Source organism: Onychomys torridus, chromosome 15 (genome assembly GCF_903995425.1).
Source record: "Onychomys torridus chromosome 15, mOncTor1.1, whole genome shotgun sequence".
Taxonomy (NCBI): domain Eukaryota; kingdom Metazoa; phylum Chordata; class Mammalia; order Rodentia; family Cricetidae; genus Onychomys; species Onychomys torridus.
The window spans coordinates 72,135,818-72,151,118 of NC_050457.1; the positions used below are offsets into that span (position 1 = coordinate 72,135,818).

Genomic DNA, 15,301 nt, shown 5'->3' on the forward strand with positions numbered 1-15,301 from the left:
AGTTTTCCAACCTCAGAGCGGTGCCTTCGCCACAGAGCAGCTGCCAGACTGGGGGCCATAGGCTGCATGTCTCTGCACCTGTCTCCACATTTCTAATTGAAACTGACAGAGTCTCAAATTGGGAAGGTGATCCGAATCACTTGGGAAGTGTTTCAATGCAACACGTGGAATGCAGTCACTGGGGAATTTGTAAATGTGGGCTGCGCCAGAATTGTTCTTCAGCGGTTCAGGTTTGGGCTGAGAATATTCTGTCTGAGATCCCACCGAGAGGCCAGGATGAGCCAGAGCTGTGTAAGGCACCCGTTGACAATGACCTTAGCTGCTGTCAAAATTTTATTGATGCTCCAAACAGGTCACTTAGCTCTGGCTTCCACCCTCCCAGGTTCCTTTCTCCACAATGCCCTGTCCACTGTCTCTCGGGGTGTGGGGGGTGGTGTTTGAGGAAACTTGATGAATCGCACAAGTGGCCATTTTCCCGGGCATGGTGGCCTAGAACAGCCTGGGGTCCGAGACGCAAAGGAGGGAAGACACAACACACTTCTGCAGATGGCTGAACTCACTGGCACCTCCGGCATGCCAGCCCAGATTTTGGTTAGAGGGAGGAGGAATGCCCCAACATCACGTCTCCTTTCAAGTACCATTTGGAGATTTACCTGTAGTGAAGCCAATACCGTGCGTGATTACAGGATCCCAAGATACCTGACTGAGGCAGAAGATTGAAAGGCCGGCCATGCTGTAGTCACACTTGTGTGGTGAAGGAGGGTTCTGGGTCGCGGTCCTGGCACGGCAGCCGTGTGCATGCTGTGAACATGCTGGTGAGAGCATGCTGGGTACTGCCAAGCTCCCTCGAAGTCATTAGCTCATTTAATCACAACTGGATCCCATGAGCTTGCAAGGAGGAAAATACTCCTAAGAGGAATTAAGAGATGTGCTCCAAGGCATGCAGCTAGTAAAAATCAGAGCCAGGAGTCGAACTGGAGGTTTGTTCGTGCTTCACGTCTGGGTGTCCACTAATCAACTGGCTCCTGGTAGCCTGTGTGGGTCCTCTGCCTCCTCCAGATACCTGCTTTGAACTAAAGGAGGAATCAAGTTTGCTCAACCAGCCTGTTGTTTGCAGTTTTTTAAAAAATTCTTTTAAACATTTTTTTTAAATGCACGACTGCTCTCTTTTTCATCATTTGACAAAGTGTAATTTTTTTTTTATGTTAAAAGAGAAAAGAAAAACTAGTCAAGCCCAAGCAACTTCAGAGTTGGATTTAGCACCGACACTGTGTCCGTGTCTTCTTCAGCTTCCTCAGACATAACAGGCAGCTTGTAAGCTTAGCAAAGCCTCTCGGCTAGTTCAGGCTATCCTGGCACCTGATTTACACAGCTGGTTCCCAATACTTTTGCTGTTTGCTTCTGCAAGCCCTGGCAAGGTACTGCCCTCCACAAGGGTCCAGTAGGCACAAAGGGCTTGGAGGCTTGTACTGACCTTTTACTATTTAAATTGTTCTCGAAAGACAGCAAAGTGAAAATCAGATCGTCAAGATATGCTGGACACAGATTCTTTCCTCCCAGAAAACCACTTCACAATTTACTGTATCCTTAACGTTGTCCCTGTCTCCATCAGGCAAGGGTATATCTCAGTCCTACCATCTAGGCTGTTTCCGAAAAGGGCGAGAGATGGAAAACAAACTTTCATTCTGGACCGTATCACGGGAGAAAAAGAAAAGAGGAAAAGAACAGATGCGGCACTATAAACCAAAGTACATAAAACTTTAATGAATTAACCTTTACAAAAGACAAATGGAATCAAGACATCACACGAGTCTGGTACAAAACTGGTCCTAGGCTGTGAGGACTAATTCTGGTGACGGATGGCAATGTGCTGCTGCCACAAGACAACAGAGCAAGACGACAAGGGCCGAGAGCCCCAGCTGAGGCCCACGCATGACCACTGGCAACAAGACGTGGGTGGGTGAGCACAGACTCCATGTTGGGTGACAGGATCAACTTCTTCACAAATACTGTGTGTTTGAATATCAGACTAGGGATGCAGTTACGAGCCTACCATATTTTTCAGAGAAGAACATGCACCAGAAGATAATATACAGCCCCCCAGTTTTATTGCCTTAAGAATTTGTGTTCATTTCACCTCTCTTCTCCTCGCTTCTTTAAATGCTCTCCTTCTAGGACACATTCTCTCCTCCTTTTGCTTAGGAGTATGCACAGTGCAAGTGGCAGGACAATCCGGGCACAGGCAGACACCAAACAGTGTGCCACTGGGTCACAGGAACTAGTCTGCAAGGGCTCCGGAGGATGGGACAGGGCACGTACATCAAAACGAGGGACAAAGGCTGCAGCCAGAAAGTGCGTGGTACCTTCCTGCAAGTACGCTCTTCTTGCCAGGAAGGGATAGCTTCTCAGGATGCCAAGTTGCTCTGAGAAAGGGACCTTGACATCTCTGTGTTTACAAAATACGTCTTCAGGTCCCCCTTTCCCTTCACGTTGATGATGCCTCGACATGTGCACGTGTAGCCGAGCGTCTGCAGGATGAGGCTGGTCTCCTCGGTCACCTGTGGGCCACAGAAACAGACATAAAGGGAACAGACATAAAGGGATTACTCCCCAAGTCAGTGCAGCCCACTTCAGATAGAGTCAAAGAGCCTTCCTGTTCCCTGCTTCAAGAATTCCATTCCTGAAAAATTAATAGAAAAAGAAATCTACCAGAAAACGTTAAAGTCAATAATGTTTAATTTACTGCTGGTATGAAAAAAAAATGGAAAGAGCCTAAACTGCTAAGGAATATCCAAAGTTAAGACACCAATGGCTATGGGGGAGGGGTAACTAACACTAAATACCCTAGTATAGACACCTCCTAGAGCCTATACAGACTTTGGAGTTTAAATGGAGTTACTCTGTAATGATGGGGTGGGTGACATTACTTCTCCCAGACACCGTGGACTATCAACTAAAGGCCTGATGCCAGGTAGGGTCATGTCTTTTTGAATTGGTGGTCAGAGGGGTCCTGTAGAAAACATTACAAACTATTGTCATTGCTCTTAGTTACCCTCCAGAACTTGGTCCAGACCTGGAAGCCTCATCCCTATGGGTTAGCTGGGCATGATACTAGTGGAGAAAAACCAATCAACAATCCTACTAAGAAATGAACAGTCCAATCTACAATGACTGACCTGGCAAGGCATGCCTACTACTACATGAACCACAAGGCAGAAGTCACATGTGGTACCATTAAACTGTGCCACATACCCATCCATGGTTGACTAGGTCATAGATCCAGGGGAGGACCTAATACTATTATTCTGCTAAATGGATATAGTATAAATTGCTCCCCACTTCTTATCATTCTGCCAATGAATTAATGTGTCTCTCAACCTTCATGACAGAAGTCTCTTTTTTAAGTAGATGACAATTGACACAGAGACTTGCAACTGGGAGACATGCAGAGAGTAGGAGACTGTGAACTGCTCAGCTCTATATGGCATCTCTGTATCATACCTCCTGCCCCAGGGCTCAGGGCTCACCACTGAGGAGTAGATGGAAAGACTGCACTGGCCAGGGGCAGTAGATGAGTGCAGTGAGACAGTGTTCTCTGGACACAAGGGGGCAGCTGCACATATGAATGTGGGGGTGCAGTGTCTGCATCTATGAGAGAGACCTGCATGGGATCAAGGCACCCAACATTCCAGAATGGAGGAGGGAAATAGAGTGGTGTTCCATCCCTTAGCTGAAGAGATATTGGCAACTGTGGTTGTTAGGGGAGGGAGAGTCAGATTCCTTCAGGTATGTGGCCCTGGAGAGGCCAGCTGTGCTCCAGTAGATGACCATACACTCATGCACATGTTAGAAGCATGACTGGATCCCATGGGCGTAAAAAAAGGAAGAGAATATGAAACTGGAAGAGAATAATATATGAAATTTTCAATCATAACATTCCCCTCTGTCGCATTTGGGATCTAAGTAGAGAGGAGCAGCTTTTGGATGAGAGCAAGCTGCATCCCCAGAAGGAAGCCTGCCTAGCACCCACATCAGTTTCTGAGTCAGCACAAGCAGCAGGCTGCAAACTTTCTCTGTTTCTACAGAGACCTGCTCTAGTTCCTCCTCAGTCAGTCTGTGGGGATGTACTGGGTCACATGAGTGTTAGTCCCAAAGTCCTGCAGAGTCACACAGGACACTGACATGTCCACAGTGACTGGTGGGGACTTACAGCCTATTGTTCTTGAGGTCTACACCAAGGACTTTAATTTTTCCAGGAGACTAGTAAAGCATATTTTAAGGAACCATCCAGTTCTGAACATCCCAGAAACGGAGAGGGAACACATGTTTTCCAGAAGTGGAAAAGGTGTCCTTGGTAGGGGCTTGGTGTTCCTTCTTCACCTAAAAGGAAGCTCCATGTTGTCCAAGATTGCCAGCATCCCTTGGCATTGGCTAACAGCACTCATGCAGAAAGCACTAGAAGCCTTGGTGCTATGGAAGCATAGCTGGACTCTGCTGCTCAGATATTGGATCACTCCTCTCTTGGTGGCCAGCCCCAGCCCCCATCAGAGGAGCCAGTCTCGGCCTCCCAGGAAGAGGGGGTGTGGCATGAGCAAAGGTTACTTGACTTGGATCTTGTGAGCATGGCCAGCTGCCTCTGTTGCCGTGGCCGTGGCCAGCTGGAGGACTTGGTTTTGTCATCTCATTGCCTTCCTTCTTTACCTCTGCCTTCTCTCCATTGGACTGTTGCTCAATTAACAAGAACTAGTGTCCGACCAATTGAATCTAGTGAAAGGAGGGGAGCCCTGAAACACAGCATTTGCTCCATTCATTACACACCAACGTCAAAGCTGTCCTTTAGAATAGCCTTGGTAATAGACTCAAGGTGGGCTGAACAGGACAGAATGCTATGCCAGGCAGGTGAGTGAGAACAGGGTGAATAAAAACTGTGGGAGCTCGTTTTTAGGCTTTACCCAGCAGATCCGCATAGAGGATGATTAGGGCCATGGGCCTGAGTGCAGGTGTCTGAAATGGTCTGCACTTGGCTGTGCTGTGGGAGGAGGGCTTTTGCTCCACCCCCTTGGCTTCTCTATAAATACCCTGGGGCAGAGACAGTCGGGGGCCCATTGGAATAGGTTCTGGGACCTCTTGAGGCTGTCCTTATTTTTTATCTGTTTATCTCCACACTATAAATCCTTCTATCTAATATTTCCTGCTGCTCACACTCAAGAAAACTCTGGGGAGCTGTGGGATTGGTGGGTAAATACCCCACAAAAAACCCTCTTCCTGATGACAGAAGAATGCTTTTCTTTCTTTTCTGGCACATGCAAGACAACACTATGAAATTCTAGCAGGCAGGGTCATTTGAGGGCCTTATCCCAGCTGAGGCACACAGCACAGGGAGTTATCAAATCTTACAAGGGACAAAGATGAAAATGCCTACTATGTATGTCTAGTGATTTTCATGCAAATTTGCCATATAGCTGGAATTGCCCTTCATAACAAGACATAGCTGGGATAAGATGTGAGACCACTTATTTTTGAGAATGAGGTAGGGGAAGTTGAACACAAATATATGCATGTATGGACACAAACATGAAAAACATAGATGGATGCACACACATATAGACTCATGTTAGATACACATATACACATACAATGCAAGCCCATATGCACATGTATGCACACACATTTAAAACACATGTGAATGAATATGTATGCAAAGACACACATGCAGATGTAAACTTGAACAAATACACATGCATGCACATACACAGAAGCACACATGCACAAGAACACATGCACATGCAAACACATATACAATCATGTGTGTACACACTTCTTTGTCAGCTGGGGAGCTTAGCACCTCATCTCAGATGCTGGACACTATGATTGAGCAGGCACATGAATTCTGGGGGACTGGTGATTAGCTCACTGGTTGGATCTTTTGAAGACAGAAGGTTCTCACTAATCTCTAGTAGTGAAACAAATTCTGAAGAAGGCAAGTAAGAACCATAAGGCATAGGTGTCCCAACTCTAGAGGAAATCTCTCTATTTGTCTGTGAGGGACAAACAGTAATTGTGGTATGACATGCTCCTGTGATGGAAGGCTTCAGAGAGGCTTTGTCTAGTATAAAATAAAATAAAACTACTATAGTTTAATCAAAAGACATGAAGTGATTTGGACACAGGGTTGACGATGGGAATAAAGAAGATATTCTCCATGTACAATTTAAACAAAATTTCCCTATCATGGCACAAAACTAATTTTGCTATAAATACATTTAAACCTGCATCTAAACCTTGGGAACACGCTTCTCATTCTACAGACATTGTGTGAAGGTGTAAAAGGATGTAGGTTAAAAACATAATGCCAGGGCTGAAGAGATTGCTCCACGGTTAAGAGCACACGCTGCTTTTACAGAACACAACCTTGATTCCCAGCATCCCACATCACGTGGCTCACAATCACCTGTAACTCCAGGTGCAGGGGAATCAGGCATCTCTGGCTCTGCTGGCACTTTCACTTACAAGGTCATATCCACATTGCCCCATCCCAGATTTTTACACATATATAATTAAAAAAATAAAAATATATAGAAAGGCAGACTTGTCTTCCTTTGTTGTTATTCTGCTGTTTCTTAGATCTTCCTTATTTCAAATGTTAGAATGGACAGCAGCCCCCTGTGTTCCCTTCTGCACAGGCCTGTGCTATTAATTTTCTTCCAAAAATGACAAAGGACTGTTTTCCTCCTCCGTGGGTCACTCTCTATCCATGCCCACACCCACCTTTCCTTCTCTCCTCTCAGTGACTCCATACCTTTTCTCCACTGCCTCTGTCTTGTGGGCGTTGCCCATTTTCACAAAGGCCAACAGCCAAAGTGGGGATAAAGAAAAGAAGGAGTGAAAGACATATAGTAGATCAGGCAGGCCAGCACCATCATGCTCTCTGAAGTGTCTGCAAACACCTGCTCTGAGGGTCTCCCGAGAGGGAGAAGCCCACGATCTCATGGAAGGACTAACAACCCCTCCCGACTCTTTCGGGTAGCTTGGGACCAAGGTCTCCACACAAGGCTAGAATGCAGAACAAAGTTCTTAACCTTTGTACATCATCATTCAAGTGATGGTTACATTTCTGGTGTTGCTTGGGAAAGAGGAAGTACAGGTCCAAAGCACCTAGAGTCCAAAGCTATTGTAGCATCCCAGCCCTCCACTGAAGAGGCAACGTTAAAATCATTTAGGAATGCGATTTGGGATCAGCACCCCAAAACAGTGTTTGATAGTAGCCTTGAATCAGCTTCCCTTTCTGATCTGTCTGCTCACTTTGCATCCTGCCAAAGTCATCATGGTTCAAAAACAGGTCCTCTTTCATGATACTGCCATACCTGGGACCACAGAGCTGTGATGACCACAGTGTGCCTGTTGTCTCCCAAGTGACGCTGTCCCCCAGTGTGAGGGTGCTTGGTGACAAACATGTTCCCTGCTCCAGCCATAGCTCAGCACATGAGCGGAGCCAGGAACTGAGTGAGCTAAAATGCCAGCTCTAGACGACACACCCGCCTTCTTAAAAGCCTCCACCCCATCTTTTGTGCTGTCTTCACTGGGTTGTCCTTCCACCCCACACTGACTGCTGCTCAGCTACAGAACTGGAGAAAGTTCATCACATTTCCTAGAACAGGTTTTGTTTTGTTTTTCCCTCATTATCTTTCCAGCAATTTATACTCTTTTTTTTCTTTCTAGAATATGATTAGTGCTCTTCTAATTAGAGTGACTTTAACCACGGCTGAAATTGATTTAATGAGCTGCGGGAATATTAACATGAAATGATTTTAGTTTTTTCCAGTTGTTGCTTTAATTTGCTAAATGTTGTCTTTCTCTTCCTTGGGTGGATTGTAGAGATCTGGGGTCATTTAGAGCTCTTGGAATACCATGCTAGGCTGGTTTCATCCGGTCCTTTCATGTCAATCCTGCTCTCACCTCTTCCCACTTCCCAGTCTTCATCTTTCTTTCTTTCTTTTTCTTTCTTTCTTCTTTTTTTTTTCTAATTCTACACTCTCTCTTCCAGGAAGTCAGGGTTACCTGAGCTTTGAGCTGCAGACCTCCCTACAAAGTCTTCATGTGTGTGACAGGGTCAGAAAAGGGAACAGTTCAGGAAGGCACCTCTCAGGCACCCAGGGCTCTGGGCCACCACCCTGCCATGCAGGTCACTTCTGGTCAGAGGATTGTCTTTGTAAGGCCCACGGCCATTGCATCATGAGAATCTGGTTGGTGTCATTCCTAACAGTTAATGCAAAAACTAACATTTTCCCTATAAAGGGTTTAAGGAAACTCAAAGTTTACCTATCTAAATTTTTGTTTTAATTTGTGATTATTGTACTCATTGATGGTTCCCAAGAGAACCAAGGGTAGCTGAGAAGAGAATGGTTACCTGTATTTTGTCCAGGACCCCGGTACTGTCCATCCTGCTGGCAACATTGACAGTGTTGCCCCAGATGTCATATTGTGGCTTCTGAGCTCCTATGACACCGGCTATTACAGGTCCATGATTGATACCTGCAACATGTTAGAGCTAGGTTAGCAGGATTCTGATTGCAGCAAGTGTCCTAAGTTAGAGAGCTTTCTAAACCATGCTTGAGACATCATGATTAAACAGATCTTAACCAAACCCATGGACTCCACACATCAGAATTTAGAGCAGCTCCAGCTTTACCATCTCAAGATGCTACAGTGCCTGTGTCCGTTAGTGTTCCTTTTAGATCTCCACCCACGTTTGCAATGATGTTGTCCCTCCTCTGTTATAAGAGGGCATGCCTCAAAAAACTAAGCATTATGAAAAATTGTTTTTCTTGATGTTTCAAAACAATCCTGGTGAGAGACCATCACAAGACTCTTGCAAAGTTCATAATTATGTGAGTTTTGTCTTGTTTTTGTTTTCTTTTGGAGACAGGATCTCATCTTGTAGTTCAGTCTGACTTCAAATTTCAAATCCTCCTGTCAAGATCTTGTCTTAAAGGTGTGAGCTACCATGCCCAAAAGAGTTGATGTGAATTTCCAAATACTCACATTCTAACTGTGTATCCTGAGTGGATGAACTCAGTGTACCTTAGCACCCTTTTGCCAACATGACAAGCACAGTGGCCACCAGAGCCACACTAGTGCAGCACCTGTGGCTTCCATGAAATACCGCTAGTGCTTCCCACACATAAATTCTTCTCCAGCTGTCATGACAGCCCTAGCAGGTGGGTCAGGCCACTGTCATTGCTGTTTTGTGGGTGAGGAAGCAGAGGCAGGTGCCATCATAGAGGCAGGAGGCAGAGTGCAAGCCAGGTGTGGCTTCTGGGACCCCCAATAACACATCTCTTTTGTCTCTACCACAAGTTTCCTTACCCACATGGACTCTTTGCTTCTGAACATGTTCTTGATGGTGATTTATTTTGCTAAACTTTTCCAATGGATTCTATTCACTGGCACTACTTCTGGAACTCAAATTTGGGGATTTAAAAAGTTATTGGAGCTTAATATATACAACTGGATATATATATATATATACATATATATATATATGTATATGTATATGTATATGTACATGTATGTATGTATATGTATACTGGCATTTAGAAGTAGATGGGATCCTGTGAACTCTGAGACTGTAGGAGAGCGGGGCTGCTAATGTTGTCCTATGCCAGGAAGTGACACAAATGGCCGACCTCCAAGCCATTTGGGTTCTGGTTCTGTTGAAGCTAAACCCTTGGTTTCTTTGCTCATCAGAGTGAGGAATTTCATCCTGCTTCGGTGGAAGACTCCCCTCTAACCGAGTCTCTAAGAAGACAAACCACAACAGTTGTGGAGAATTTCATAGTGTTCTTTTTCTGATCCAGCTGGCCCAGTCCTTGCTGAGGCACAAAGGATTTGTGAGAATCTTGGAGAATATGGGCTTTATGCATTACTTCCCTAGATAATAAGGTATTCTTGGACACCACGATCAATGACGGTGACAGTGCTTCTACTGTGGTCCCTTTTTGATCAGCTGTAATTATAAACTCCACCTACTGCTTGATTGGGGTCACAGTGTGTCTTGGCTAGGGGTGGACCACGCCCATGGCACCTACTATCAGAAGCCAGTGAGTCAAGACTCAGACCAATGTCTGTAACTGACAGGAGCCCTGTAATCTTCTCAGTGCACTTGAAGGTATAGGCTGATCTCTTGCTAGGAAACTCAGTTCAAACACACAGACCTGTAAGTAAGTGTTTGGGTGGAGCAGGGGAGGGCATTGGAACAGCTGCTAGGATTCTATGATCACTCAGTTACATTTTTTTTTCCTGTATCCAACATCCTCACCATTTCTGAGAGATGTCATTTCTGACTACAGACCTGCCTACTGATGGATTTTTAGTGATAGATTTTTGCAGTGGGAATCTAGGCTCAGAAACAAAATCCAAATACTATTCCATTAAATCCTACAGATACGAGAGGTGAGAAATAATTCCTCTTTGCTTTCATGGTGTATTCAACAAAACTCGCTTCTACAGCTCAAATAATACATCTATCTCTGTCACAAGGGTCAGAGCATCCAGGAGTTAGGTCAGATATATCTGACTTGAGATACTATCCCTCATCTATCAGCATTTCTTCAGGCTGTCAGACTTTTGCTTGGACAGCAGCTCTTGAGGATGGGCAGGGCCTCAACTGGTTATGTCTAGCAAAAGGTTATTTATCCTTGGTGCAAGATGAGTATGCATGATTTAGGATTTTGATTCTATGGCATGTCATACAGAAGAAGCTACATCTAGAGTGTACCTAGCTCTTGCTGGAACCATTGTTTTTTGTGGTAATTTTATTCTGTGTTCCTGCTGTGAACTGCCATTTGATAGGGTTCTGTGCTGAGTTAGGCAAGAAGCACCTGTTAGGGGAGCTTGAGGACATGGGTAAGGGGGACTCAAAGGCAAGTGAAACTCAGGTTAAGAGATGACTATAGGGTTGATGGGTATGTTGAATGGAGAGATGTAAGTTATCCAATAATCAAAAGAAAGGAATTCAACAAATTACCCATTGAGGGAGGTCATTCACTGCTGAAAATAATTCAGAAAGTTTCTATCTAGACCAATAATTACTTTTCCCAAGACTAATCTGCACCAACTGGTCTCCTATCACATCCTCACTCCCCTCACCAGTCCATATTGGTTTACTGGGTGATTTCTAGCTTTCTCAGTGGAAGAGGGAACGCCTGTGTGGCTGGAAGACATAACAGTTCAGGGTCTTCTCCTCTGCCCATGGAGATACTTGGCTGCAAAGCATGGGCCAGGATGGCTTCGCTTCACCACACCAGTGAGCAAGTGCAGGAAACACCAAGGCCTGACTTCTTCCTTTAGCTCAGCATGCAGGGCTGTGGTCTAATGCTGTTTCTGTGGAGCTTAGCTTCTGCTCCTGTGCATTTCTCTGAGCTTCTGCTTCTCTTCCTCAAGGCTCCAAGGGGTAGACACTCTCTTCCTGGCTATTGTGTTCAAAGCTATATGTTGGGGTTGGCTGGTTCCTGAAGTTCATTATCTGTAGATTTCACCTAGTCTGTAGCTACCTGGTATTTACTGTGGCCCTCCTGGCCTGTGTGAGCCACATCTTGCTATAGCCATGAACCTGCTGCTTTTTTCCCCAGATATGTGAAGATGCAGAAAAGTTCACAGTGTCTCTAATCTACCACCTTATCCTTTTCACCACTGAGACTACTCTGGATATAGCACTTGTGAGAGACACAGAATCATCCTGTTTCCCATGTCACACGGCTGGGTTATTTTTGTTCATGTATGTTTGCAAAAGTTACTCTGTCATGTAGAAAGCTCGGTGTTGAGGTGGTGATGTTAAGGTGGTGGGACCTTCAAGAGGACAGGCTTAGTGAATATGTCACCGTGCAGGTAGACTCAGCTCTCATGAGTGTGGGCTATTGCAAAAGGTAAGCTCTCAGCATCTGAGCAGGTTGTCCCTTACACTCTGTCACTTCTGTATGGGTGAGCCTTTATCTAGACTCTAATCGATCTAGAAAGGGTAGGCCCAATCCTCTAGTCTCTCTCTGGCTTTCTTATTTGCCATGTGATCTCTTTAACATATACAACTACTATGATGTTATTGCCCCATGCTGTGATGTAACCATGAGACCCTCACGATGGGCCACATGGATGGGTAGCCTCTGCTCTTGCACTATCAGCCTGCAAAACTGTGAGCTTCAGAAACCTTATATCTTTATAAAAGTATCCAGGGATTTTGTTATAGCCACAGAGCAGTAGCATCAATGTTTGAGGACATAATTTTCCAGGCTGTCAAGAATATCTATAAAGAAGGCTTTGCCCTAGGATTTAAGAGACATGTTTGGTGTGAACTGTTGGCTGACAGGACAGTGTCCTGGTCCTTTTGCCCCTGACTCTAGTGTTTGCAGAGTCTAGATAAAGGCTCACCCATACAGAAGTGACACAGTGTAAGGGACAACCTGCTTAGGTGCTGACAGCTAACAGTATGTGTAAAGACGAGCATCTCATTTGCCATCAGTTTTTAAAATTCAGGTCACATGTACAGAGAAGGAAGAAAATAGCTTCAGATATCCAGATACCATCCCCCTCAAAAGTAGAAATCTGAATTCGAAGAAAAGTTATAAACCACACAGATGGATCTTGACACAAGAACTGCTTGTCTGTGGACTAACGGAAGAAGCAAAATGTGTTGCCAAGAAAGCAAAAAAAAAAAAAAAAAATTGTCAAAGAAGTTTTTACAAATCATGAATTCCTGCAGACACCGTGCATATATTATGGGCCAGCTGTGTGCTAAGTTGATGGCTTCGAACACTGATTTTTAAAAGTAAGACTTTGGAAAAGGCAAGTCATCATGGAACATGCTAAATATCAACTTAAAGTTTGTTAAAAAAACTTTCAGAAACCAAGAAGTTTTTTTTTTTCCTCAGTCAATTCCAAGTTATTATTATTATTTTTTAACTCCTAAAAATTTCCACAAGATTGAAGAAAATTGGAAAAACTACCTGGGACACACATTTTGTGTGTTCTTGAAGACTGTGACCCTATGAACACAGGACTGGAATTCAGTAATTCTAACATGTATACTTAGTTCGAGTTTTTTTTTGAGACAGAGTTCCATGTAGCTTAGGCTGTCCTTGAATTGCTATTTAGCTGCCAAGGATGGTCTTGAACCCCATGCTTGAATCTTCCTGCATCTAACCCTCAGTGCTGGAATTGTGTGGACATGCCACCACCCTTGGTACTAAGATGCACATTCAATGACATCGCTGTGCTAGATAAACCCTCATCTGGCTGGCTGGAAGCTCTGGGGACTGAGATCCAGCTCCATCTTGAGTTCAGCCATAGGGAACGTCTCTTTTCAAACTACATAAAAGCGATTCTGGGCCTCATAGCCTCCCCACACCCTGCCATATATGGCCAGCCTCACTGCGCTGATGCATTTGTGAGTGTTCAGCTTGACCAGGACCAGCATCCCCACTGATTCCTGGAGCTTTATTCTTTATCCCAGGCCTTTGTGGTTGCTCAGATCACTTTGCCCAACATACCCACTCGCAGTTTGAAATCGTTGAAGGAGTGTTTATTGATGGCATCCAGTTTCCCCACTAGGGCATATGCAAACTCCACCATGGTGCCTATGTGCATATACTGACGCTCAGGCTCCTGAAAGAGAGCAAAGGCATCCAGACAGGGTTAGAACCACAGAAGGACGTCATCACTCAGTCATGAGCTGGGCCCCATCCCGAAGGGAGGGCTCACATTTTTATGAGGCACGGCAGAAAAATTAAATCTCATCTCAAGGAAATATTTTATCTGAGTCCACTGTTGGGGCCAAAGCATGACATGAACTTCTGGAACACATTGTCCCAGCATCCCAGGCACCTTCAGGAGAAGGTACCATGGCTGAGAGACACTGTCCACCTCAGCTCTGCATTGTTCTATCCACTAAGCACGAGTAGCAGCAAGCTTTGAAGAGAGCTGTCTCCTCATTGTCCACATACCCGGCCTTATCCAGTCTGGCTCAGCCAAGGGCCCCTCCCTCCTTGCCTTTCTCTGGTTCCCAGCTGGGAATGACCACTGGGAGCTGTTGGAAGATGAGAGGGCTACTTTGATGACAGAGGTCGTTCTCATCATGAGTACACCCACCTTACCTGATGGCAGCTGCCACCTCACAGCAGCTTTCTCCAGCCTTGGTGACTTTTCCTTCCTTACTTTTCTCTATTCAGGCCTCGAGGTGGGCATGCTGAGGGCTGAGTCTTGTGTGGTAGTCCTAACCTCAGTCCCTCAGAATGTGACTTCTTATCTTTGGAAAGAAACCTTTAAGCAAGCCATTCAGCAAGGTTATTAGGTTGAGCCTTAACCTACGGGATGGACACTCCTGTAAGAGTAGTCTGACATCAGAGGCACACAGAGGGGCAGCCATGTGATGACTCAGAAAGAAGCCACCACCTATAAGCCCAGGACAGAAGCCTCAGGAGAAAGCAGCCTCAGCAACCTCTTGATTTTGAACTTCCAGCTCCAGAATAAGGCAGCAAGCACACATAGCCACCAGTCTGTGGTGTCTGTTAGGAGCCCATGCAGACTAACATGGGGCCTCCTGCCTTCACTCACTCCTGAGTGTTTTATGAAACATTTCATAAGAAGTTATGTCTATTTTTTACTTTTTCTTGCTGTATATTTAATAAAGTTACTTATTTAAAAAACCCAAACCATCACTATGGCAGATCACTCTCTGTATCATACATAACATGGCCTTGGGTATCTCTCCATGGATGAGGGAGATGAACTGACTCTCAGAGGTTCTAGGGGAGTGAGGGGGAACACAAGGAACATAAACCAGCATCCGAGGCAATGGAGTGGAGGTCACCAAGGGCGTAGCCACCAGAGGGAGGACCATGACAAGAGGGCCATTTGAAGAATCAGCACAGCCGTTCAACTTGGAAAAATGGAGAGGTGCCTCAGTAAAGCAGGCTCTCACCTGGGTGAAGCATGATCCTGATTAGTCTTATGAACAGAAACCCAGAGTCAGACACCAAGGGTGAAAGCTGAAAGATCAGAGAAGCAGAGCAGCAGCCACCAGAGACTTCTTACCTCTATGAATCCTCAGACCGAATGCGGGGAGAGAGCCTGTCTCAACCAGCCTTAGATTCCTGTCTCCACCTCCTTAGTTTAGATTAAAGGCCTGCACCACCACCACCTGGCTTTGTTTCTCTTTTAAACTAGTTCAATCTTGTGTAGCTCAAGATGGCCTTGAACTCCTGATCTTCCTGCTTCCTCCTCCCTAGTGCTGGGATTAAAGGTGTGTGCC

General features: G+C 45.3%; 1 protein-coding gene across 3 annotated transcripts in view; it reads right to left on the bottom strand.

Annotated features, from left to right (window-relative positions):
• Positions 1 to 1,739: 1,739 nt before the first annotated feature.
• Adcy2 (adenylate cyclase 2) overlaps positions 1,740 to 15,301 on the bottom strand; it is a 381,912-nt gene continuing 368,350 nt past the window's right edge. For all 3 annotated transcript variants that reach the window (XM_036206713.1, XM_036206711.1, XM_036206714.1), the window contains 3 exons: positions 13,542 to 13,656; positions 8,408 to 8,532; positions 1,740 to 2,558 (listed from right to left, as the gene is read on the bottom strand). In XM_036206713.1, coding sequence (XP_036062606.1) covers positions 2,406 to 2,558; positions 8,408 to 8,532; positions 13,542 to 13,656 — 393 coding nt within the window. In that variant the 3' untranslated portion in view covers positions 1,740 to 2,405. The remainder of the gene's footprint in view (positions 2,559 to 8,407; positions 8,533 to 13,541; positions 13,657 to 15,301) is intronic.